The sequence below is a fragment of the Eleginops maclovinus genome, chromosome 15, assembly GCF_036324505.1.
Source record: "Eleginops maclovinus isolate JMC-PN-2008 ecotype Puerto Natales chromosome 15, JC_Emac_rtc_rv5, whole genome shotgun sequence".
Taxonomy (NCBI): domain Eukaryota; kingdom Metazoa; phylum Chordata; class Actinopteri; order Perciformes; family Eleginopidae; genus Eleginops; species Eleginops maclovinus.
This window is the reverse complement of record NC_086363.1, coordinates 1,284,176-1,312,166: the sequence shown is the minus strand read 5'-3', so window position 1 is coordinate 1,312,166 and position 27,991 is coordinate 1,284,176. Positions and strand designations below refer to the sequence as shown.

General features: G+C 42.8%; 1 protein-coding gene across 1 annotated transcript; it reads right to left on the bottom strand.

Annotated features, from left to right (window-relative positions):
- Positions 1–2,772: 2,772 nt before the first annotated feature.
- On the bottom strand, positions 2,773–27,510 carry cfap61 (cilia and flagella associated protein 61). Its single transcript, XM_063902439.1, is given in 25 exon segments — positions 2,773–2,959; positions 3,206–3,333; positions 5,652–5,873; positions 6,347–6,434; positions 7,512–7,839; positions 9,206–9,492; positions 10,951–11,089; positions 11,434–11,602; positions 12,287–12,379; positions 16,653–16,780; positions 18,784–18,912; positions 20,012–20,218; positions 20,367–20,444; positions 20,935–21,061; positions 21,380–21,516; positions 21,623–21,662; positions 22,737–22,822; positions 22,969–23,166; positions 24,420–24,552; positions 25,257–25,377; positions 25,467–25,534; positions 26,086–26,162; positions 26,332–26,482; positions 26,763–26,923; positions 27,483–27,510. Coding segments are annotated over 24 exon segments (3,375 nt in total). The 5' UTR covers positions 26,906–26,923; positions 27,483–27,510; the 3' UTR covers positions 2,773–2,861.
- Positions 27,511–27,991: the final 481 nt, after the last annotated feature.

Here is a 27,991-nt window from a genome sequence, read left to right as displayed (position 1 = left end):
GTCAGGAAGAAGTGGGAACAACAAGGAAAAGTGGAACATGGAGAATCAAAAGCTAAATAAAAATCAAATACGTCGCTTCTTTAAAATGCCTTTTCACCTGGTTTTGATCTCAATTTCTCCTCTGTGTATCAAAAACAGTTATTTACGATTCAGATATTTGGAAACCTGACTTACGAGATGAACTTAATTGGTTCTTTTATTTTTTTCATTAATATTTTCGACTTAAAGTTAAATAATAATGAAAAAACAGAGTTGTAATCTTTAATGTAACTTGTGTCAGGACCTTCACTCAGATTTGATCATTCACGACATTTAAAAGCTCTCCAACTCAATACCCAAAAAAGCGGATTTTTACGCACAAAAACATGGATTCGGCCAAATACATTTAACCAAACTAACTTTTTTTCTCCCATGAGGCCTTGCAGCATGTGCGCTGGCGTGACAGTTAACTCCGGACATATGAATCCTTCATTTCGCGCATACATAATTAATAGCGAGAGGAGGGTTTCCTGCTTAGCATCACAATGGCTGCAAGCTGTAGACCCGTCGTGATTGAAAAGGAAATTGCACAGTGGAGAGAAAGAAGGGAGCAGTGGAAGAACAAGAAGAAGTGGGGGCCCTCCACAAAAAAAAAAGAAGCAATCTGGCCCCCCGAATACCGTCGACGCGTGCTGTGCGTAATCAGTGCGCTCTTTCTGTGTCACCAAATGGGCCAAACCGAGATTATCTGCGCGTTTAAAGACTGAAAACCCAGATACTGCGGGTCAGAAGGGACCAGGTCAGCCGGATATGAGTCTGTCTGAGCTCTGAAATGTTTAACAATATAATTAGTGAGCAAAGAAGTCAGTGTGTCGAGGTCTGAGGTGTTTTGGTAAAGCTGAAAGACGATCATTGTTGCTTAAAATCTTTCTGCTGTTTTGCTTTTTAAATTTGCTTTGTCTGTTATCTCCACGACACCAGAACACTGTTGGGCAATATTAAGCCCTTAAAGTGTTGTTTTTTAAATACCTTAAACTCTATAAGCCGCCTTTAATAACCACAAAGCAGCACTTTTGGATTGAAGGATAAATGAACATTATTCAGCAGGGTTTACGTTTCCACCTCTTATGAGATTTAATCACATAAATGTGTCTCTGCATATTTATCTTGTGTATTTCATGGATATTCATCTTTAAAATGTATATATTTACTGTTATTTTCTTTTATTTTAAACTCATGTGCCTTGTTTAGATGCTGCTGAAACACAACCATGTCTCAAATTGGAATATCTTACCTAAAAACATCGAGCATACCTGAGGAATTCTGATGTTTTTGAAAGCTCATGATGCATCTTGAACTGATAAAATATACAGAAGTTGAATTATAACTTAAAACAATTAAAGAAACAAGTCCATTTGTGTGTTTCTATTCACCATAAACTGCTTATTTACAACCAAAAAGCTGCGTTATGGATTTAAAGTGCTTTAAGTCACCACTAAGCCCCTTTATGTCTAACGAGTGAATCAATAACACTGCATCACTGGGGAGTATAATTAAAATATGAAAGGAAGGAAATGGCATCTTGTCACATCTTATTTTAGATTTACAGTGTGTGTTTGCAGAGATTTAAAGGGCCCCCGACAGCGGAGGAATTCAGTGTAATCTGGGTATTTGCATTATGTAAATAGAGCGTTTCCGAGCGGCTGATTCCTGCAGTGAGGAGCACCAGCAGCCTGCAGGTTGTTTAGCCGTGGACATATGTTGTTGTGTGTGCGGTTATTTTCCAGCCTCATTAACATACAGCTGTAGAGTGACACCCCCCCTCCCCTTCCATTCCTCCCTTCTCCTCCCCCATGTGCAGCCTGTGATTGGTCACGCTGCAGCAGAGTCATACTCAGTTACAGTTGGCACGCTGTGGAGGAGAGCTCTGTGGAAACACACAACACAGGCATTAAAATCCTCCTTTTAGATGTGTTTCAAACTGAGCAGCACATTTCAGAGAGGGATCACAAAGTGAGGTACACATAATAATAAGGGAGCTAAAGAGACAATAATGTGACGTTTGCATGAGAGAAATGTCCAGGAAAAGTCTAATTAAGGGGCAAATTTAAAGGAATTCACATTTAAATGAGGTGTTTACAGCTGGCAGATAACTGTAGGTCATTGCAATGTTTACGGAACACATTTTCAGTAGTTTACAAGTCCCTTAAGACGATATTATCTTGATAGGTTAATAATTAATACCTACTTTACAACTAAGCAACTTTTCTTGAAGGAATTATCCCTGGAAACGTTGCTGCTTTGCTTTCAATTCAACAATAATATCCCTGTGATTGTTGGAGAATTCACCAGAGCAGCCAGCTAACCAATCAGAGCAGACTGAGCTCTGGTTTCAGACAGAGGGTGAAAAGAGGAGCTGCAGCACAGGCAGTATGAGAAACATAAAGAGCTTTCTGAACATTAACGCATGGAGACATGGAGACATGTCACAGGGGAGGCTCTATAGCAAAGAGGAACAGCTACAGACGTGTACCCCACCGAGACCACCAACTCAAGAAACAACACTGATGCACGTTTAGTTATGCTACATTTAATGATACTACTTCCTGAACTTTGCTTTGCATTTTGAACATGCAACAACGAGCTGGAAGAGATGCACCTGCTCATGTGACTCCACCTAACTCCAACTTCGAAAACCAGAGAAGAAGAAGCAAGTTCACACACACCAGAACAAAGAAAATGTCCCTAAAGGAAGTGTCTGTGTGGGAGTTTAATGAGGAGGGGATTCTTGAACACGTTTGTAAGACCGTAAGGAAACACTCGTATGACTTTAAACACTGCGTGGAAACACAGTTAGTGTTGTGAGGGGAGCTGGTGAGGCGTCACAGCTGTCCGGGGCCGGCAAACATGGGCAGCAGGTTCCTGTTGTAGCTCAGATATCTGACGGCGCTGCTCCTCACAGCCGCCCGGACCTCAGCGTCTGAAAACCGGTCCCGACGGAGCACGTGAGAGGCACCGTGCTGCAGGGACACACAGGTGGAGGTTACACACAACATGTATGCTATTCAAACGACACAACGTGATGCATCCGGTTCACATAAATATGTGTGCACTCGTTTACAAATGCCAGGATTTTTAAGGCAGTCCTGGCAGGAGGTATTAGTTTTATTTATAGTTTATATTTAAAGTGTGGTTCAACCATTTCTCATTGCACCCTTTGATCTACATGTTAGAGGAGGTATTAGTGATCAAGTAAAAGCACTCACTGCGTTGGAGGTGATCTGCCGAAGCTCCTGCTCAAAGTCGGAGAATCTGTCGTGATAGACGGCCAAACACCAGCTCTGTCTGAAGAAACTGCACCACACACACACACACACACACACACACACACACACACACACACACACACACACACACACACACACACACACACACACACACACACACACACACACACACACACACACACACACACACACACACACACACACACACACACACACACACACACACACACACACACACACACACACACACACACACACACACACACACACACACACACACACACACACACACACACACACACACACACACACACACACACACACACACACACACACACACACACACACACACACACACACACACACACACACACACACACACACACACACACACACACACACACACACACACACACACCTTCATTAGTGTTCATTGAATCACATGGTCTGATTCTGTGACTGCAGAATCAGAAACCCTTTATCTCAAATTGGGAAATTGTTTTGTTACCGCAGCAAAATATAATATGAAACAGCAACAAGTTAGAAATGAAAATAAGAACTATACAGACAGTGATCCGTGCACTGTCAGGGGATATTAAAGTAAAGTGTGCAAGTTAGGTCCAGTATAGCAGCGTCTCAGTTTGGTGCTGTAGTTTCAATCTGATTGGGTCCTCCACAAAAAGCATTTCAAAGAGTAAACCATTGATCCCTGAACTTTGTGGCTCGTGAGTGCTTCATGTCCTGACAAAAACTAAGACATGATTAGCATTTAAATAACAACGTGATGGCCAAAGACTAGGTGTTTGTTTGCCACATTTATGCAAAACTGTTGAATGTTTGCAGAGGAAACAGAGCAACGCATACTTCCTTCCTACGTTCCTCAGTGCTGCATAAAGAAGTGATTGTCTTTTAAATTCAGAAATACTTTATCCTTCATCCAAGGAGCGTTTAAAAGAAGCGCATTTACTTTGGTTATTGACCTCAGTAGGATTTTCTTCTACACTGCAGTATTCTGACTTTTACTCCGGTAAACACTGCAGAGCCAAACAGCTAGAGAGACTATCTGTGTAATTAATGTGAACTGACCCTGCAAATAACAGCCAAACACACACACACACACACACACACACACACACACACACACACACACCCAGAGGCCACAGTAAATGACCCCCAGCCGCCGCTCGGTCAATCAATGATTTTAACGGCTCCTGATGCTCCTCAGTGACTTTAGGAGTCAGGGCAGTGTGTGTGTGTGTGTGTGTGTGTGTGTGGGGGGGGGGGGTCTTGGCTTTGTCTCGCTCTGTGCTGCCACAGAGACAGATTGGGGAGCTGCATAAACAGATTAGAAGGCGGGGGACAATAGACGTCCATATCTGGGGGTCATTTGTGTTGAAACCTCAGAAGCAGGTCACCCGCTGTTTGACACACACACACACACACACACACACACACACACACACACACACACACACACACACACACACACACACACACACACACACACACACACACACACACACACACACACACACACACACACACACACACACACACACACACACACACACACACACACACAACACACACACACACACACACACACACACACACACACACACACACACACACACACACACACACACACACACACACACACACACACACACACACACACACACACACACACACACACACACACACACACACACACACACACACACACACAGCGGAGGACAAAGGACACTGAAGGCCTAAATCTGTCTCGTCTGCTCGGTGTTGTTTTGGAGTGCGGGGTCATCAGTCAGCAGATGCATGATGGGAAGTTTCCCTACCTGCAGCTCTCTGAAGACAGGTCCTGTCTCAGACGGTGGCTCTTGTTCAGAAGTTGATATGAACACAGTGTTTTTAAGAACCTGACCCCCTGCCATCTTTATACATCGCCGTTATTCCTGCAGGTCTGTTGGCCGCTATGTTGTTTGTTTACCTCTTAAGTTATCGAAGCGAATAAAGTGAGAACATGTGCTGCTTCCATAGTTTGTTCCATCTTCCCTTGGGCCACAGTCCTTTGGTTAAACAGCTTGAGACGAGGAGTTAAATAACTTGTATTTCTTGTGATTCACTCGTAAGATATTATTTTGTAAAGCAGCTGTCCTGTAGGTCTGGACCGGTGCTATGTAAACACCATTTACTGACAGCAGGAATAAAACCTCCTCATGCAACGGCCCCAGGGCTTGGCAAAAAACTATTTTTAGAGCTGATAAAAACAAAGACACAACGTGTACGAATCCCCATAAATATTACACCATAAATGTTAAAATCGTAATTCCCTCGCTCAAAAGAAATACAGCTTATATATTTTCCATACTATCCCCCGGCCCTCACCTGTACAGGTCTGGGATCAGGCCCTGCTGGTAGCGGCTGCTCAGCCGACCCAGCAGCTGCTGCTGTTTCCCGTACAGACTCAGGTAGTTGGAGAGGGGGAGGGGCTTCAGGGAGAGACAGGTGAGCGCCTCCACCCGCTCGTAGCAGTCCAGGTGTAAGGAGAAGTAGTTCCCCGTCTCCACACGCCCCGTCACCAAGCTGCCGTCCTGCAACCGAACACCACTTTTAGAACTGAGGGATCTTTCTTAGAGGAATCATTAAAAGAGTTTCAGAAAATTATGGATATTTATCAGATTTTTAACGGTGCAAAATTAATAATGGCTAGAAATAAATCATTATTAATGTAATTTCTGATGAAATAATCAAAAGGCCTCTTAAAGATTCAGACTTCCTGCTTTTCTCTGTCTTATTTAATGATATTAAAGAGATTTCTGGGGGGGATTTGGACACACTAAATAGGACGGTTAAAGCGGTCAGCGTTGCCTGGACATTTTTCATTATTTTCTGACCTTAATTTAAGCACTTTAAGTATTCAGGAGTTCATGAGGGATCTTTCTTTGGAGTAATTTGTTGACATCCGACACACTATGAAACATGGATTAATAGATAAGGCAGCGATACTCTATGATTGTTTAATGTCCACAAAGGAAAAACCAGAAATCATAAACACATCCGTCTGTTATTTATATTAAAACCTTACCTGTTTAGCGGGGGGGCCGCTCAGGTTGGTAGCGGACGGTTTAGTGACCTGCAGGAAGTGAAATCCTCCGGGAAGCTTCCCACCTGAGGAGAGGACACACAGGAGGAAGGTGAGAGGTGGTTTATTTCATTCATAGTTTCATATTTCTACTGTTTCCTTAGTTGTTGACACCTGAGGGATTATTCAGAAATATATTTAGTAATGGAAGCCCTTACATGCAACAGTGAGTGAGTCAATAAGAGGCTTTTATGGTGAGCCGAATAAGCGTGGAGGACTGCTCGGATCGGGTGACTAAAACTAGTTAAAACACGGATAAAGTTAAGAAACTAAATCCAGGTACAAAGCACCAATTATGAACCAAGTGTTTGGTAAAAATGTGGCTTGCTAAAAGGGAATATGACGGCAAATAAAAAGACCTTCACTCAAATACATTCTGGGTTTAGTCGTCGAAAACAATTGGGGTAACTTCAGTGCACCACTCTAAATATATACCACAGGCATGTTGTTTTTAGGCTTTTAAATGCTACAGATAATACCTTTCAAACTGAGAACACAGCAATGCATCACAACAGAGCGTTGACCATGCCCTCAGATATGCTCGATGATTCGGCCTCTCTGCTCTCTGAAAAGTTCACCCGTGAGAGCGGCTCCTGTGTTTGTGTTACCTGCGGAGTGGCCTTGGTCTCTCCGTGAATACGCGGCGGCACAATGCACCATTGTTACGCCCCGGCTGCGCTTTGAGTGTCTACCGCAATAACAGCAGCAGTGGGCGTGCGGGGGAAAGAGGGTAAGAGATCCTCAGGATGCTTTGGAGAAGTCTGTCAGGTGAAAGCAGATGCCTGGACAGCAGGAGGAGGGTTTAAGGTGCCCTGACTGACCCTGAATACTGAGATGCAGTGCTGAGGAATGTGAAGGAATTTTAGGTTTCTAATGAAGACACGACACGTGGGAATTGAATAGCAGAGCTGATACAGAACTGAAGTGGGTTTAAAGAGGGCCAGGGTTCTTCTATTCATTCCCACGGATGAATCATCAACCCAACAGAGTGCCATCAGTGTGTGGGAGGCAGTCACTGAAGGACATCAGAGGAGTGGCTGCTCATTTATGTTGCAAATGATGCATCTCAGTTATTTTACATGCATTTCTTTCTGGTTCCTGACCTTGGATCTTGGCCTCTTTGTAGAGCGGTACGAGGCGATGTGTTTCGGGTGTTGCTTCCCCCGCGGGCTCCAGCGTTGGGTCGAAGAGACGCAGCAACATGGCGGCCAGATCCCGGCCCACCTCCTTGGAGTCGAAGCTGGCGTGCGACCACTCGTCGGTGTAACAGCTGCGGGAGAATATGGTGAGCGGCCCGGCTGCAGATATGGAGGGATCGCTGGTGTGGAAGGTGGCGTCGATGACCAGTCTGCTGTCGAACACCAGGAAAGAGCTGTTGATGCTCCTGAAGACGTCGGAGTCCACTGCTTTATTGGAGAGATTTATGAACACCTGGACAGCGGAATAAAATACTGCATATTGTTAAAATATACAAACTGAAAGTGAAGACACTTCTTAGACCACATTTCCACACAAACCCACTTTATGTATTTGGTACTTATCGACCTTTATTTGATTGATTTGTTAACTTGATTGAAGGTTTTGAAATAGCAAAAACACATAAAATGTTTGTTTAGCAAAAAAAGGATCTGTAAATTACAGTTTTGTGTGAATCTAGATGGAAATTTGTCCCAAAACTTTATTTAAAATGGCATTTCAACAAATATTAAGCCTTAAACAAGCAATGCACTTACTGTAATTTGGATATTGCACGAGACCATATTGCAAGTTTTGATTAATTGTGCAGCCCTGGTTTCTCACAAAAGCCTTGCTGTGTCTCCTTCACAGCTACAAATGTCTCAATAAACTTCCTTTAGCCAAATTTCTGAATGTGTTGGAACCTGCATGGTTTACCAGCGAATACAGAATATAGAAAACAACAAGCCCTCATCTGCAGGGTGCCTCTGTTTTAGCCTCAAATGAGGAAAACAAACACATAGTTGGACGGTACAATCCTCTACTGCCGGACACAATGGGAATGGGAAGCACACCAACATCATTCTGTGCTCCACAAACACCGTCTGCTTCCAGAAGGGGAATTAAAATCCAGCCAGCCGCTCCTTTATGGCACCCTGGACAGCAACCCGCCATTGTTAGGGAAATATTTTCTTTTGTTGACTAATAACTAACTGGACAAACAGACATGTTAGTTTACTTGGCAGCAGAGTGAACCCAGAGATGTGGAGACCCCAAAGTGTTATATTAGAAATGTATAGTAGGGGTCCCCAGCATGTAGAAACTACCGGATGCTAGCCTGCAGATGTTGGGTAAATTGCACAACTAGCATAAGCAGACAATAGCTTAATAATCACTTGGCGGATTCTGACATTATTGGTGTGTTTTTTTTAGGTATATTGTGGATGTTGAATCAATTTCTGGCCTTTTTACGATCAGAAATTGCAGTTTTGAGTCACCTAAAACTACAAAAACAACCCAAAATTCATCAGAATCAGTACAAATATGGCCCCTTTCTGGTAAAACTGCAATTATTGATCCTGAAAATATCAGAAATGGATTCGACATCCTCGATTACCCCCAAAATCACTCCAAAATTCTCCAAATCGGCCATGGATGTTTTAAATTATTGTCTGCACATGCTAATTAATGCAGCTTATGCTAATATTGCAAGATGCCTGTATGTAAACATCTGGCAGTTTCTCTGTGCTGAGGACCCCTCCTATAGATTTCTAACATAAAACTTTGGGGTTCTCAACATGTCTGGGTTCAAAAAGGACTCAACTAGACCGTGTTGTCTTACCCCACACTGCAGAAGGAGGGGCTCTGCGTCGGTGTTGAAAGTCACAGAGGTGAGGGGGTCGGGGTGTTCTCCGTTGAGGGCCAGCAGGCAGTGATGGTGTACCTGGACTTTGGCCTTCTTCAGGGCCGTTGCCACAGCTTTCTCCACCTCCGGGTCGCTGAAGCAGGAGACGTTGGGTTCGGGAGGCGTGAGGACGACATGGATACGATTTCCCAGAATGCCGAGGCTGAGTAAAGTCTCGACGGTGGTGAAGACGTCGAGGCTGTTGCCGTAGACGATGGCGTTATCTGGAGAGACACGAGGGAGATCCTGCGTTTAGCCACTATCTCTTTGAGCTAGGGAGGAGCTTTGGACATTTTCTGTATTTTTTATGCATTTTTTTGGAGGCTGCTCCTTTTTTCTGCTCCCATTCTTTTCTATCCAAGGCAATATCCAGCTACAGGATACACTTCAAAGCAATAGTGACCTTGTTCCAGATGAGAAATATAAGAATTTAGAGACATGAATTCAGCTAGTAAGTTTCACTCTGTCAAAAAGCACATCACAACTTCATAGATCTGAATTCATTTAGGTTTCTTTTTGAGTCCTAAAAAGGTCAAACTATCCAATATTTCACATAAAGACTAGATTAAGGAAACATGAATAAAGGCGGTGTAGCAGAACGTTTACTTTTTAATGCAGAACTTATATTTTTACGTTGTTGTTTTGGAACTTTAACTCGATTAATGGACCAGTGGAGTTACAGAGAGGATCACAGTGATGGTGAACAGGGTCTCTGTCCGTGGTGCTGAACCAGAGCTGCTACTGAAGGCCAGCAGCACACAGAAATAAAACTATATTTGATCCTCTTTACCTCCTCTAATACCACTAGAACTAACCAAGAAGAATGGCTTCCAGGGTTCTGAGGTGGATCGGGATGCATCAATACAACAGTTTTTAATCATGAAGCTACTTTAGTGAATCCCTGGCACCTAAACAGAGGCTTGCCTTTCACTTTGGGGTAAATTGATGCCCTTCCTGTTCATTATGAGCTTTTCTTTTTTGTCACATTCAAGACAGGCTTGCTTTTGTTTGTTTGTTTTTGATAACACTTTCATTATAGTCTAAGTATTCTATACAAAATATAAACTAAATGTTCAGAAATAATTGAGAGATGGACAAAAAGAAGTCTGGATTTAGTATTTAATGGGCTTTTTGGATATTTTTGAAGAGGATTCCTTGAGACAGAGCAGCTCCATTTGTTTCATCTGGCGCTAAACTTCACATTTACTCTGTTTCTTTTTGCTTGTTATTAACATATGTAAATAAACATGTTATCTGCTGGCGTCTGCAACAGCAATTTGCATTTATTAATGGCTTTGCTTCATGACTACGATCATCTAATTAGTACATTTAAAAGCCTCACTCCAGATCGGTGCACAATTCCTTCAGAGAGCAGATTCACTCTGCTTAATGACACCGTGGGTTTTTTCCTCTGGCTCTCAGAGAGGGACGTGATAATGGAAAACTGGATGGAAGAGGCCGACGTGATTCACAAAGATGAAAGATTTCTCTGTAGCTAATTAGCGGCTAATTATACCGGAGCACTTCAGCGCTGACTGGCTGAGTAATGACATACTACTACACAGTAATTTTTAGGTTCTGTGTGTGTGTGTGTGTGTGTGTGTGTGTGTGTGTGTGTGTGTGTGTGTGTGTGTGTGTGTGTGTGTGTGTGTGTGTGTGTGTGTGTGTGTGTGTTTGCTCACCCTCCAGCTCTACAAAGTTGGTGCTCAGCCAGCGGCGGGCAGCCATGCAGTCGTGGAGGTCGTTGAGGGTGAAGAGGTTGGAGGGGACGGGCAGCTGGATGTTTGAGTTGGGCTGATTCACGTCAGTAAGACGAGGTGCCTACAGCAACACATGACACTGGTGTTATAGAGAGGAACAGGAAGGAGTCCTAAAACCCAGAAAAACCCAGTCATGTGACCATGCTGTAGTTCCTTTATAGCCCAACATTAGCCTCCTTTAGCTTAGCGGTGGAGACGTGAAGTCATGTGACCGTGCTGTAGTTCCTTTATAGCCCAACATTAGCCTCCTTTAGCTTAGCGGTGGAGACGTGAAGTCATGTGACCGTGCTGTAGTTCCTTTATAGCCCAACATTAGCCTCCTTTAGCTTAGCGGTGGTGACATGAAGTCATGTGACCGTGCTGTAGTTCCTAATGGATAAATCCCATTGGCTGTCTGTGTCTCACCTGGTACTGCAGGCCGGTACAGAGGACCAGGTGATCGTAGGGCACCGTCACTCCACCAAACACCAGGACACGTTTGGACTTCCTGTCGATGCCCACCATCTTCCCGCTCACCACGCTGATGCAGGAGTGCAGAGGCAGCTGAGACAAATCTCTGCTGCTGTACGCATGCCTGCAGACAGGGAAGAAGCCTCTTAATGCGCGGAGCATTTAGTGCTCTTCCCTTTCAAACTGTTTTTCCAGAACTGGCAGCCTTCAAGGAAAATAAAATGCTTCCTTAAACAAGAGTTTGGTTTGTCCCTTCTGGGCTACTGGAGAAACAGACTTCATGAAAAAGTAGCTGCTCTCTATGTAGAAAAGAATGGCTGCTTTTAAATCTGCTATATCCTTAATTAATGAATGTTTTACACTTAAATAAATATGGAACATTTTGATAATTGATGAATCAGCTTGGGTCGTATTTTAAGAAAGACATGGTTTTTTTAACCATTATTTTGCCATTTTATAAAGAAAATAAGTTTATAGAGAAACAGTAATTGGTAAATTACTTTAACGATGAAAATAATTGTTAGTTGCAACCCTACCTTATTCTGAAGTAACCCAAACAACAACAACAAATATCTTTAGAGGCGTATACACTCATATACATATCATAACCCTGAATGCTGCACACTGGTCCTTAAGGTTTATAGGAAATGCAGATAAATGGTTTTATTATTCTACAAACAATAAATTATGCAATCAACGTCTATAATGAAGTTAAAGCAGATCATGCATCTCTTGCCTCTGTAATGTAGCTGTGAATATGGGCTTCATTACAGGATTTTCCCTCTGTCCTGTTGTTCCATTCGCTCACCTTGTGGAGAGAAACCCAACGTCCTCGTGGTCGTAGTCATCAAGGAGGCCGTGAGTGGAGACCAAGGTCAGGCTGTTGAACCGGAGGTGAGGGCTGCTTGGGAACAAACAACACGCATCGGACAACAGTAAACAACACAGAACACATGCAGCGCTTCTTCTGGGGAAGGACACATCTAATGTCTGCTTCACTTAGTGATGTGTGACAGCCTGATAGATCATTGGTTATATGAGCCGTGTAAGAGGATAATACAGATTATGAAACAACTCTTTACTTTGCTTTATGGACTAGGAAGGTCTGGAGGAGATCGAGTGAAGCCATAGGACTACACAGTGGTTTTATTCAATATGTATTTAATCATTGTTTCTAGTAGAGCAGCTTTTGGTTTTACTTTTTAGGAACCAACTTAGCACTTAGCTTCCCAGTAAGTTAGAACAACCATTAACAACAGGTGTAAGGCTTAACAGTGTTTATTTCTGTCATATTTACAACAAAAGTTAGGGCAGAAATGTAATTTATGATACTCATAACTGTATTTTCTTTGGTGTATAATCATCCAAAGCTATATATCGTTGTTGTCTGGGTTCATAGGGAGCAGGTACTCTTTCATCAAGTCTGTTTCTACGGTAGCCCAGAAGGGACAAATTCTCTGGTTGTTTTTGTAGATGTAGGTATTGTTCAAGCACAACCTATATAACACACTACAGGAAAGGGAACACCCCAAGGAGCAGAACAGGCCCCTTTATTCTTTTGAGAAAGCATCACTGGTAAACCTTTCACATCATTTTTAGGAATGTATTTGCTCAGAAATATTGGGATACTTGACTCTCTTTATATTGGCCTCCCCAGTTGGAGGTTCCACTTACTACTAAAACAACATCAAACTAGATTTACAAATCTCAGATGTTGAATATCTCTCAGCCTCCTGATGCATCTGTGACTCCTGGGAACCTGGTCTCCTCCCTCCCTTGAGTTTACTGTCCCCAGTACACATCCCCTCTTGTGATGCAAATGACTTCCTTTGTGTTTCCCTGCAGGACATCACGCAGCAGATAACAGCAGCTCCTCCTCTGTCGCTGAATAGAGAGTGTATGAGTGTGTGTGTGTGTGTGTGTGTGTGTGTGTGTGTGTGTGTGTGTGTGTGTGTGTGTGTGTGTGTGTGTGTGTGTGGGAGTGTTCGGTCTTATCTCTGTGACTCTGATCACCTCCCTCTTATCTCAGTCTCCTGACAAACTATCGCCCAGCGGCACAGACCCTCAGCTCCAGACACCCACACACTGCTGAACACACTCACACAGGCTGGAGGGCTGTGCAGAATACAGCTTCACATCTCCGGTTGTTTTGGAGAATTTTTGACTATTGTATGCATCAGTCACAAATTTATGGCAATTTATGGATTTAATATGAACATCTGGATATAAAAATACATATCATTTAGGATTTTAAGTTTCGTAATGTTATATTATTGTTGGTTTTGACAGGTTTTAAAGGATTGGATTTTTGGAAATGTGATGCAATTTTCTTAAAATACCCAGGTTGTTCTATTATTTGCCTTTATCTGCTTGTTTTAAACATTACAGATGATTGATTTCAAATATCTCATAGTGTAAAGTCAATAATAAACCCTGGATTTTGAGGTATTTGCTCAAAATATTGCTATATATTTTATTTTCCATAGTGCCACACTTTACAGTACATTTAGATCAACACGATTCTTTCGCACCAATTTAAAGAAGTATCTCAATTCATCAGATATTTAAATGACTGGATTACTAAAACATTTATGAACTACATTGAATAGAAAGTGTGAAATAATGATAACATTTTTCCAATAAACCATGTTTGTCTCTCATCTTTGTCGACTATGGATTTGTTTTATAGATTTACTCATTTATTTAAGTGATTAATTAGTAAAAAATGAGAATTTCTCAAACGCCAAACGTCTTCAAACTTCCACTCCCTAAGATAATAGATATTCAATGATTCAGAAACAGAGAAAAGCAGCAAACACTCACTCATTTGAGAAGCTAAAGCCAGCCTAATGTTTTGCATTTTGCTTGATAAAGACCTGTAGTTTAAATAAGGTTAAATGTCTCCCTTAGAGATCAGCTGAGCATGTGTAATAATGAAAATTCAGCCCTGAAACGTGTTTACAGACGGATCATCCTCGACGATGATTACAAAGCTCTGTGTCATCAGTGGTTTGACATTTGGTTCTGACGCATACAATAACAATAATCAGACGATGAGGGCAGTCTAACTTTCCCCGTTAATCCGAGCCAGGAGGCAGGAGGAGGGTTTACAGCCGGAGAGGCATTAAGGCGTTACTGGAGCATCGGGAGGATCCGTTATCAGCCGCGGACAGACGGCGCTGGTCAGCCTGCAGCCGGACCGCCGCAGAGCTCTTTATCTGTCTGACCCCGGCACACAGGGTAATGAAGCTGGAGGGGGGGGCATTCAATGAGGGGAGGTTTGGGCAGGGCTGATAAGGGGGGAAAGTGACCCATCATTCAGCCTCTCAATGCCTCACCATTAGTCCAGCGGACACTAACTGCCTCATTAGTCAACTCATTAGTGACAGCAAACACAGATCCCTTACAGAGGAGGGAGTGGGGGGGGTAATTAAAGGGGGCCAGCGCTGGATGCCAGGCCTCACACAGCTGCGTGCCCCCCCCCGCCCTGCCATCAGCAGCGTGCCAGCCTCACCAGCTCCGAGGAGTAAGAACAGCAAGGCGTTGCCAGGCAGCTATCGGCTGGTTCTGGATCAGCTGCTTGTTATTATTGCTATCAGCAGCAGCAGTTAATCTCTCACAGATAGAGAGGACGGGGGCAAACATGCGAAGATGTCCGACCCGGAGTCAAGTGACATTTGCAGAGATTGTATTCCAGGAATAAAAGAGGATAAAAAAAGAGAACGAGAAGGAGCCGCTCTGGTTCAGGGGATTACTCCTCTCTGGATCTCTGGAGGCTTTCTAACAGCTGCCAGAGCATTTACCACTCTGTGTGTGTTTACTGCACTTCAAGATCACACACACACACACACACACACACACACACACACACACACACACACACACACACACACACACACACACACACACACACACACACACACACACACACACACACACACACACACACACACACACACACACACACACACACACACACACACACACACACACACACACACACACACACACACACACACACACACACACACACACACACACACACACACACACACACACACACACACACACACACACACACACACACACACACACACACACACACACACACACACACACAGTGCTTCACCAGTTTCTGCTGCAGGTTATGGCGTTCATTGATTTATTTACTACGATGCAAATATATTTTATATCCTAGGTAATCTTAGAGATACAACTTATGTTACGTTAAATGTAATTAAAGAATTTTGCTATCAGAATCAAGTTAATTGCCAAGTAGGTTTTCACACAGAAAGACTTTTCTTTGGCAGATAATGGAGCAGACAAAACCCCAGAAAGAAGAATCAGGTTTTTTAAAGCACTCCCAAGGTATCGAGAGATATCCAGACTCTTGAGCCCTTTATTAATCACATCTAAACTGTGAGTGATAGTGCAGCTGAAACACCAGCTTATGTGCAAAATCTGCCATTTTTAAAGAGTTTATTTAAATTGAAGCTCATTTCTGACTTAGAAATCATTTCCCAGACTATCCAAAGACTTCCTGAGTGTCTCACAGCTCCAATCCCATTGGCTCCTACTGGAAACATTATATTCCCAGTCATTTGACTTGGGACTATATTCAGCGGCAGATTAATTTGCATATTTGGTCCTCTAGTATTTGTGGAAAGAGGACAGAGTGTGTGTGTGTGTGTTTGTGATTGAGTCCAAATAAACTACAGTGTGTGTTAATGGTGATGAAAGAACATGTCAGCCAGTGCAACAGAGGGACGAATTGATGCGGTTTTAATAGTATTTTGGCAAAACGATGGATCTTTATGGCACAAATTATGAATACATGGATTTGGATCTCTAAACTAATTGTAACCCTATAGCTGACACAAAGGCTTACCCTTTAGAGTCTAAGTGGTGCTGTGTGCACTGATGTAGATGGGATCTTGGAGATGACAGGGTACATAAACAATGCACAGATGGTGAGGTGTGTGTGTGTGTGTGTGTGTGTGTGTGTGTGTGTGTGTGTGTGTGTGTGTGTGTCTAATAGGTGCCTGAGAGCAGAAAATCCTTGCCCCAGGGCGTCTGAAAAGTTAAATCTGTTTGTGGCTTCAGGAGAAGACTTATGACGTTGCAATGAAATCAGAAAAGAGGGAAAGGACACTCAGGAGGATGTTTGGACTCACCAGAAGCACAGCACCTCCAGGAAAGATAATCCCGTGTCCGACGCCCCCACCACCACGATCCGGGCGTTAACGGTGACCTTCGGCTCCAAGGTCAACTTCCTGCTGACGAGGCTGAGAGCAAACGGAGCCTGAGAGAAAAACAGAGGTGGAAGTTAGAGTTTCACACTCTCCAAATAACTGGAAGATTAAATATCCCGTAAGGAGAGAGTAAGTCACTAAAAGCAGTTCCTGATAATCTGTCCGATATCCCCACGTTTTAGTATTACAGGATAAAGAAGTCATCATCTTTTCTGTCCAGGCACTCAACCTGCCTGCTGGAGAGACACCTTCAGAGGATTAGAGACGTTGAAGCAAAGTTTGTGCAAAATCAGACTACCTTACCGATTATAAACAACAGTCAGGTTCTCCAAAAGCATGCTGGACATGAGATGAATTCAAATAGCCCTCAAACAGAGACGTTCCATATTCAAAGGAAACGGAAAATTCTATTTCATCTGAAACACTCAAGAACTTTTATTTTATTTGGGTTTTTGGGTCAAATATGAAGAAGTAAAGTGGTGTTTCAGGAGGAGGAAGAGAAGGAGAAGAGGAGGAGGAGAAGGAGAAGGAGAAGAGGAGAAGAGGAGGAGGAGGAGGAGGAGAAGGAGAAGACCTTCGTCCAGGGAAACACATTCTGTTATATTTCATCTTTGATTTCTACGCCCCTCACACATAAGGATAAAGCACTTTTGTTGATGTATTCATTTTGTTTTTATTTACATATTTAGTGCTTGGTGTACTTCCCCCCCCCGAGCTCACCCCTGTAGTATGAATCAGACGTTTGTAGATGCATTAGGGGAGCTTCAGATCATAGAGAGGAGGAGAGCCGGGGATCAGACCCTGACAGTGAGGGACCACTGTCCACAATAATCACTGAAGAGTCCCGCAGGACTCAGCCCAACACTGCGCTCTAATGTCCCGGTTCCTCCTCCGCAGAGCGGCTCCCTGCCGCACTGCGAGGCGGCTAATGGCTCCTTCATCATCTGTAATTAGGCAGATTGGCCCCACAATGCACCTTGTTGGATGAAAACAGCAGCGAGAGAAACAAGAGCGGGGCGGGGAAACCCGAGGGTGAAATTAACCTTTGTGTAATATTCAAATAATTTCCATGAGGGCATGTGTGCGCGACATCTGTCACACACTGAGGGACGGGGTGGGGTTTCATTAGCGGGACAATAACAGGAGAAGGAGCCGGAGAGAGTGCCTGCAGACAGAGTAATAATACCTCAATCAGACTTTTAATTGGAGCTAAAGCAGAGAATTATCACCAAGCTTTGAATTCAAATGCAAGTGCTTTATTTATTATGTGTATACGTTAGTTGTTTTGATACCCGTTGTTATTACATCATAAGTCACTTACAAGCTTAGTTTGTGGAGACACTGGAGCTTCATTAAAGGTGACATTGGACATATTTCAACAACTGGGTTTAAAAGTATTCAATTATTAATAAAATGTTCAACTTTTACGCTCCCTGAAGCATTTAAGTGAGAAACATCCAGTCACAGTGCGTGGAAATTTAGCGTCTTTTTGCACAAATAGTCATACGCAAATATTCAGGAGATTCTCTGTCAATTTGGGTTGATTCGAGCAGCTGCTGTAATGTTTCTGTTCCCCAAAGCAACAATAAAGTGCTCTGAATTTGCTGAGTTTACTGTAAAGCAGTTAGATGCAGCGGAGAGGAAGAGATGGCAATGTATTGACTCTGAACAGGAATAGAGGTCAAAACAAAGAAGAAGGAGAAGAAAATGATGAAGAAGGAAAAAGGACACTAGAAGAAGGAGAAGAGAGGAAGAGCACATGAAGAAGAAGAAGGTTTCTGGTTTTGTTCCAGTTTTAAGTAAGTATGATGTCCATAATGCTCGTCAAAAGTGGATCCAAAAACTGAGTTCATTCCATCATACTGCGTCTCCTTCCCGTCTCTGCAGGAGTCATACCTCTAAGTCAGGCACACAGTGACTCTTCCCTTTGAAACAGTACCCTCTAGTGGTCACGTTAACACCCCGCATCCCCCACTCCCTCATCCTCCAGCTACACCCCCCCCCCCCCCCACCTGGCAGGCTGCTGCTGTCAGCCAGCTGCTGCCCGGCCCACCTGCTCCTCGCTGATCTGCCGGGAAGGAGCGTTGATGCCAAGCTCCTCCAGCGGGAAGACGATCTGGCGGCGCGGGTGGACAGGAACCGCGCAGTCCAGGAGAAAATCCAGATGGTGGACGCAGGAATTCTGGGTGAAGAAGAAGAGGGTCAGGAAGTGGTAACGAACTCAGGTGGAGAGGTCAGCCTGCACAGATGACTCTCTGCGGACATCATTCTATCTGCACATCATCCTCATCATCCTCATCTTCATCAAGTTTGCTGAGGGTAATTAGCAGAGGAAGTGGAGGCCTCTACATGTGGAGGAAATGTCTTATTATGGTGTCGAGAGGTGGAGCTGGCAACACCGCCGGCACCTGCTGCCCCGACCCTGGGGGCCGCAGCCCGCTGAGGGCCGCACGCTGCAAGAAATGACCGGTTAAAAACAGTTCAACGTCTTTCAGTCTGATCAGTTTCAGGAGACAGAAGGGCTGCAACTTTTATTAGTCTGGAAACCATGGGGAAAATGTCCTTCCAAGTTTCTGAAAGTATGACTTGTTTTTTAGTGATGTCTGGTTTTATCTCTGAAATCAAAATCTGCATTTTCTCTAATTAGTTTCTCTTTTATTCAGAGCTACATTCTGATTTTGTCAAGCATAGCTTAACAGAAGTTGAGGCCTTGATGTCGGGACACAGAGCTGTCATAAAATTAAATTGTCAATGTCTTTGTTTTCCTAAAAGACATTGACAATAAAAGTCACCTGTATATTTATATTCTTGCATTCTGTGTTACGTTTTTCAACAAATTAAAACTTCTGTTACCTTTTTTTATTTTATCGTTCCAGAACCAAAAGATTTTCAGTTCTATCTAAAGTAAAATACATGGAATCTCCATATTTAAAGAGGCTGAAAACACCTTTTGATGAGAAGAAGAAGAAGTCGACTAACCCCTGCAGCTGTAGAAGAAAAAGTGCAATATAGATGCATCTATCTATCTATGTACCTCCTACGATGCGTTTAATTGCCAATTTTATATTCTTGCATCTGTGTTAAGATCCTTAAAGTAAATGTTCTGTAGTGAAATCATCTCTGATTTGAGTTGAATGATGTAGTGAAGGACATTTCTTGCAGTGTGTGAGCTGAGGGTCATTACACTAATGAATGTGCATCTGAGCAGACATGCAGAGGCTGGAAGGGCCCCAGTGCTGAGGGGGGCCAGTGAGGGCCCTGAGGGTCCCTGGGAAACCCACCTGGGGGCTGAGGTGGGGGGGGTAGAGTCTGTGGAAGAGGCAGGACTTGTGGCCCAGCCGCAGGGCTTCTTTGAACAAGTGTCTGGAGCAGTGCTGGGAGGAAGGAGCCAGGACGAAGTGGAGGATGTGAGCGTGCTCCTCCCGGCGGTGGTGGCTGAAGTAGATGAAGTTCTCCATGTTGTAGCGCGCACACATGTACCGGATGTCCTGACAGAGAGGAATTGTGTAAGTATCATTAACCAAAATCACATGGAGAAATCTCATTGGACCAGGGAGATGCTGCCTTCAGGGTCCAACACAGAAACACGTCACAAGAGACTCAGTTTATCAGAGGACAGTGAGTGACTGCCCCTACCTGCTCGTCTCTGATGATCAGTACCCCCACCACCTCACCCTGCACCGCGGCCACGAAGGCCTGCAGCGGCACGCCGTCCTGAGTGAGAAAACACAACACATGTAGATATAGATGAGTGTGTGTGTGTGTGTGTGTGTGTGTGTGTGTGTGTGTGTGTGTGTGTGTGTGTGTGTGTGTGTGTGTGTGTGTGTGGACTGTGCACCTTCTCGTGCCATGAACACACATGAAGTGTCTCGCAGAAGTAATTATCAGTTTTGGAACAGTGTGCTGACAGCTGGGGCGTCAGTCAGAGAGGAGAAGCCGCTCTACTGAATTCTCACCAATCTGCTGCCTGGCGTCTCCTCCTCACCCTGAGACAATCACCAGCAGCTCCATCACACCCAACCGGCCAAAACAATCATCAGGTCATTCTGATTCAACTTAAAGGGGGAGCCAGTTAGAATTACATCCTGATACGTTCTGTTTGTTCACAGTTTGTGATTTCCAGACTCTGACCAGCATCAAACACTCCCACGTGTAGAGGCTGAAAGGTCAACCCAGGTGTGTTTCCATCAGTGTGTTGACTGACCTGGTCTCCGCGGGTCTGGTAGAAGTGGTCCAGGTCCTGCAGCAGAGACTCCCCGAGACTCAGAGTGTTCACCAGCTCAGAGACAGCAGGACGGTCTGCAGCTACAGCCGGCCTCACCTCCACAGGCCTGCGGGACGCCCACACAGAAGCAAAGTCAGAGAGTCTCTGTTTTCAAAAACATTTGGTTCATCTTTAACAGTAAGGACGGACACTATTTAAAGCCTGCTTCTACGTCAGCACACAGCCGTTTATATTATTCATTTAAACTAAATTCATCCCTCATCTTGCAGCACCTGTTGCTCCTTTTGAAAGGGAAATGTTTTGTGTTTTTTGGGGATATGTTTCATTGAGTCCTGTTCTTTTTTGCACATGCAAACCAAAGAATTGGTTCTGCATTTGGAAGAGAGATATAAAGTATTGTCTATGTTTTTAAGCGCTGACCCACCTGAGTGCAGAGCGTGGGAAAACATAGAGCTCTCTGGGGGGTGAGGTGGTGGTGCAGGGGGGCAGCCGGATGAAGCTCTGCAGCAGCAGGAACTCAGGGGACAAAGTCGGGACGGTGACGATGAGGAAGTCCACGTCCTGAGAGACCGGACACAAGGACAACAGATAAATATGTTTGCATTAGTTCATATTCCCTCCACTGACACATGATGAAGAGGGTCTGATTTCGGCTTTTGATACTTACGGGGTAAACTGTGAATATATACGGAATAAAGTCCACTGATCTGGAGGAGAAGAACACAGGGGAAGTCAGGTGTAAACACGTGCCAAGTTTCAGAATAAAAGCCCGGCTGGTGGCGGCTGCGGAGGAACAACTGGCCGACAGATCTGCCCGCTGCTTCCAGCTCAACTTCTCGCCTCCAACTCCGTCACGCTGTCGGTGTCAGCGCCGCTCTCATTAATAACGTGCTCACTGTCGGCAGGACGCCTCGTCTCCACACCGAGGAACAGCTGGGAGGCGAGGCAGCGCAGCGGGAGCCAGAAAACACTCACTCTCTGTCTGACTGACTGACGCAACGCTGAGCCGCTGCCATCAGTGGAAAAATGTGCAAAAGGGGGGAAATACTCAAGTTTAAGTTTATCACGAGTTATCACAAGACAACAACAATAATAACAATAACAACAATAATGATAACAACAACAATAATAATAACAACAATAACAATAATAACAACAACAACAACAATAATAATAATAATGGCCATTTTGTAAGATGAGTACTAGACAATATGTTTGTAAGAAAGAAGGTTTTTCTTCTGGTTGAAGGTTTATTTCAGCACTGGATAAAACACTGTAGTCCCAATGCTCTCTGTAAGGGGAGTGCATCTTAATTCAGTTCCAGTTGTCTTCACACAGGGACATGAGCAAATACTGTGAGAAGTTAAACTCTGAAGCCTGCTCACTGGTACATTGTACCACGTTACGCCTAAAGAAGAGTCAGGATGGTGATCAGCAGTCAGTCATCAATGGTTTCGTGGGCAGAACAAACAACATGTGCTCCTGCACATGGACCGGTGACACAGACGGTATCCTGGTCATTATTCCAGTCCAAGTGAAGGCAAAAAGGCGTTCCAGTAGTCTTGCATCTTTGCTTTCATGTTGTACAACTTGTACTTCTTAAACAGGACAAACCATCTATTTGTTCAATGCTGTCAGTATTTTAATTGACTCTGTTCTTTCCTCGGCTTACACATGTTGAAAAAGGCTCAGCACATGATTTTATGAAGATGATTTTCAGTTTAAATTGAAGGTTTCATTTCCAAGTTTTCAATTTAGAACAGACCTTATCCTGACCTTACCTGGTCTCGTAATTCTTGTCAATAACGAAGAACTGAACACAGACGGCGTTGGATTTTGCTGAAAAATGTCCTGCTTCAGTCTCCTCCTGAGGAAAGGCAGAGGACATTACGGACCACACAGCAGAAGGTAAAGACTGAAGAAGACGTTTTAATGTACTACAACGGTGCGGCTGGACAGTGCTATTGTGAAGCAATAGAGTTCATTTACAGAAGTGCAGTTACAGTTGTTTACCTCGGGTTTTGTTTGGGTTTTTCTCGGTTCTTCTTCTTCTTCTTGATCTCTGGAGTCGGGCTGAGCAGCAGGTTCATCACTTTTCATTTGATCCAGTTTGTACAAACCGTCCAACTCACTCAAATCAAAGCTGTCGTGCAGACACTTCAAATCTACATCAGACGTGACGCTGATGAAGCCGACTGGAACTCCGTCACTCTGTGGAGGAAACACACAGACATCTTTACATTGATTTATATTTCCCTCTTACTGTAATATACGTCTATGAAGCAGCAGCCTTTTCTGTTTAAACAGCGAGAGATAGCCTTTATGTTTCAGAATAAACAGTAGAAGAACAGTCTGTAGAAACACATCTTGTTGTTTAGTATATGAGAGTTTTTTGTTGATTTGCACACTGCACTCTTTTCTTTTTAAGATTGAAGAACAGCTTATAATTGACAGTGAGAAAACTGAAATGTTGTCTTTAATTAAATGTATTAAGTCCACAGGTTTCACTGTTTTAGGTTAGTTTAAAGCAATATTATTAAGTTAAACCTAATGTTTTTGATCTAAACTTAATATTATCACTCAGTTTTTCAGTGCAGTAAATAGTATTCATCCAAGTTGTATAATGATATGTTTTAGTTCTTTAATTGCATTTATTTATTGTAAAGTAATTGAGAATATATAAACAAAAGTGCTGTAAACATAAAAGATTGTTATTAGTTTAATTAGTAATATTATTTACTACTGTTAGTATAAAAATACTGTTTTAAAAGTTGATTCTTGACATTGGAAGAAATTAAGTTGACACATACACATCACTACAATTTGTATTTACATTTTCTGGAGAATCCCGTTCCTCAACAGGTGGAGTTTGACCATTTCACTCTCATTAAATGTTAACCACGTGATGGTTTAAAATAAAACAGTTATGAATTATTCTGGTGGTTTGAGTTCAGACTGTGTGTGTAGATGATTCACCAGGATATTTCGAGACATATCCTGTAGCTTTACAAACAGGTAACAGCAGCGGGAACAGGCGGACCCTCTGAGGAATCGCTGCCTGTTTGTTCTCCGATCGTTGAACACATTCAGACTGAAAGCCCAGAATGCTTCAGATGTCTGGACTCAATATGTTCAGTGAGAGCATGTCCTGGCCCCGGTTCAGCTCCTATCTGCCATATGCTGCTCAACACATGTCAGGGGAGGGGGGGATCTGTCACCCTCCAGATCCTGAGGGAACGCACCCCAGCAGGGAGTCTGACAACCAGGGGAAGCATCATCAGAGAGGGGGTTTTACATCATGGATCAGAAATAAATAACCTGACTCATAAAGAGATGTTGTGTTTGTTGTAGTTGGAAAATCTGGTGTGGAGGATTCACCTAGTACGAGAACATGTCTGATACAATTCAATAGATAAATAAAACAGTTTATTTAATTGAAGATTAAGCTAAGCATGCAAACGAACCTCACAAACAGCGCAGTGATTATCCTTGTTCTGCCCCTGAATGAGCTCTGCCAGGAAGTAGGGCTGCTCCATGACAGAGAGGAGTTTGGTCTGCTCCAGAAAGATACGCATCAGATCATCATGATCTTCAACCCTGCGGAGCACAAATCACAACCAATCAAATTAAAAGCAATCAAAACACTCTCTGTAATAACAAAAGGCCGACTGATAGTCCTCAACCTACTGATAACTATGACTCAGCTGCTTTAAACCTTTTAGCCTCTTTCAGGACATAGTTTTGGATACAAGGCACATTAAGAGTTCTTCTGCCCCCTAGTGGACAAAACATCCGTAATGCAGCTTTAACTTTACCCACTAACAGTACGAAATATCAACATCTATTGGATTTGGGTAGCAAATTCACTATTTTCACACTGCGTGCTTCTAAGTATTGGTGGCACAATACTTAACTGTTAAGGTTAGTTTATCTATATTGCACATTTCAGACACAAAGGGAATTCAAAGGGTATTGCATCAGCATTTAGTTACGGAACAAATTAAAGGGAAAACAAGACATTTAATAAAAAAGACAGAAGACTACAGTAGAGTCAAGATGTATATAATGAAATGTATTTAGATGGGAAAGCAGCAGGAAATAAAATAGTTTTTAGCCCAAATTTAATCAACTCAGGTTATGTGTGAAGTAGTGATTTTTGAGAGAGGATTCTAGCCAGCTCGTGACATGCTGAAGCAAAGACAAATCTTTCCATGCATGTGTTTCACTGCCCTGTATGAATTTGCACTGTACGCATTTGAGCAACACATATATTTCATGCAGTTTTCTGGGAACAAACTCACCTGGCGGGGCGGACCTGCAGCTTCGGACAGAGCTCCTCTCTGTGACAGATGAATGCTGAGCACTGAGGCTCGGGGTTAGTCTGACGCTGCAGAGGATCAAACACCTCCTCCAGCGCCGGCTCTGCGCAAACAGCAATCACAAGACTCTTCAAAAGTTCACTGTTGAGTGTTCGTGATGAACTGAGAAAGAGATTTAAAGCAGCCCCTCACCTAAAGCACCACCATACGGGCTGAGCAGGCAGATGTGCTCCAGCTCTGGGACGGCGTTAAAGACAGCCCTGTAAAAAGAAGCAAAGCAACGAGGGATTTTAATGTGGCAGACATTACATTAACCTCTATGAATCTACACTCTGTTGGAGATACTAAACAAAGCTACTGTTTTTACTTTGAATGACATTTGGAGTTTAACCCTGACAAAGTTTAAAGAGTCTGACTCTCGAACATACAAATATTTTTCAGAAGTTAGAAATTCCAGATAAACCCTTAAAGGTCATATACTCTCTTATCTCATTATAGGGCTGCATGATTTGGAAAAAGTAACTAAAACTTATTGAATCGCTAAATGGAATAATGCAATATTCAAATTGCTGGAAGCACAGTATTTAGTAGAGAATAAATATGTGTTAAAATACATTTTGGATGAAGCATTAGATATTAGGACCCAAAATTGGATAGTTCTAATAGATTTTAGGATGAGGAAAAATGATCATTATATATTCTAGTGGTTGATTTTTAGCCCCTACTTAACATTGTGCTTCCTGCAATTTAAATATATTGCACTATTCCATTTTGTAGTTTTGAAAATATTGGGTACATCATACAGCTGTACCTCATTATTTCTTTTGCACTTGCTGTGGCAAAATCCGGCTCAGCCACGAACAGGTGGAGGAAGAGTGTGTTCAAAGGCTGTGGAGGGAAGAACATGTAGTCAGCTTTCTCAACAGGTGTCTGTTCACTTTCATTGCACTTCACCTAAGTCTTAGACTTACTTTAAACTTCAAATAATTGTGTGACACTGTACAGTTAGAAGCTACACATAAACAGTATCACATCTGCATTAATGAACGGTACACACTGTGCATGTTTCAGCGCTGAAGTATTTCTGCAGGAAGGGCTCCCAGCGAGTCTGATCCACCAAGTCTCCAACAGGGTGATCGAAGAAGGAAGCGTGAGCCAGGATACCCTCCCTCTCATTGGCCAGAGTCACCGCCAAATTGGCTTTCTCTCTGGATAGTCGGGAGAGGAAACGAGAACCAGAGGACTATGGTGAGATTGCAAAATGAAGAAAACTATCATAAATAATTACATCATCAGTATTTTGATTTATTCCAATCTTATTCCAATAATGTGCATTTTTTTGAATATTTTTCTAAATTGATTTTGTGTATGAAAGTATATAAATATATATATATTTGAATCTTTTGGAGGTTGAGAAACTGCCTTTTCGGTCTCCCTGTTTGTCCCACACACTCAGAGATATTGATAATAAGAAGTGTCTTGTCTCACAGAAGATGGATCACGTTGACTCTTCCAAACACTGCTCCAGCTGCAGGGCTGATGAGGCTGTTGATCCCCTGAGCGTCGGCTGACTCGGTCCTTCTGACGCTCACGGCTTCCTCTCGGCCGCTGCAGGAAGTTATCGTCCTCATCGTCAACTGGACTCTCTGCTTTTAATAAAACAGCAGAGAGTCAAGTCAGCTACGATGTTGTGAAGCTGTACCCATGAAATCATTTTGCATGGATAATCTAAATAATTGCCAATTCATTGTCTATCACTCATTTAACAAATGTGTCAGATAAATGCAGGGTAGACGTTTTTTAAAGTAGCATGAAATGGAAATACTTAAGTTAACAAGTGTACAATAGGTTCAGTAAATTAGAAGGGATAAGATATACTTTATTGATCCCAGATTAGGAAATGTTTTTGGTCACAGCAGCATAGATAAGACATCGCACATGAATTAGAAGTCAATAAAATAATACAAATAATAAAAACAATGATATACTTACTAAAAGTAGAAGATGAACATAATAATACAAATATACACATACATGTTATAATACACAATATAAGTATACAGAACATGTTATGGTTATATTAATATTATATTAAAACTAAGTATAATTACTCATTATAGTTAGGTTTAGTATTAGTATTTAGCATTAACTGCTACCGCTAGCTTGTTAAGTCTAAATGTTAGCCAGCCCAAAACACCTGTTACTCACCTGTCACAGTCCCCTCATAAATGACAACGTTATATTTATTGACAAACCTTGCTATTGCTTGTAGTTGAAATTAAAAGATAAAAATAAACGTAGCAGTAAACTCCATAAAACTGTTAAGTTAACGGTACATTTCGCTGGTAGTCCAAGCTAGCCGTTAGCTCACAAACTATGTAACCATAGTAACAGAACTCTGCCCGTTATCAACCACGGTGCTATGGTGCATTCAGGTGTTACTCGGATGTTCTCATGTCTCTAGTTCGGAAGTCGCTTTTGCCGACTTTTAGATTAAAAACCCACAAACCACTAAAGTAAAGCTTTACTCCAGTTTTTTTAATCAAGGTAAAGGATAATACAACAAAACATAACGTTTCTTACTAAACTAGGCTACCTAAGGTCGAATGCAAGCAGCGGTAATTGTACAACAACTTACTAACATATTTGAAATAATATCATGTTAAATAACAACTTTAAAACAATGCAATACACAAATTAATACAACGTTTCTTACC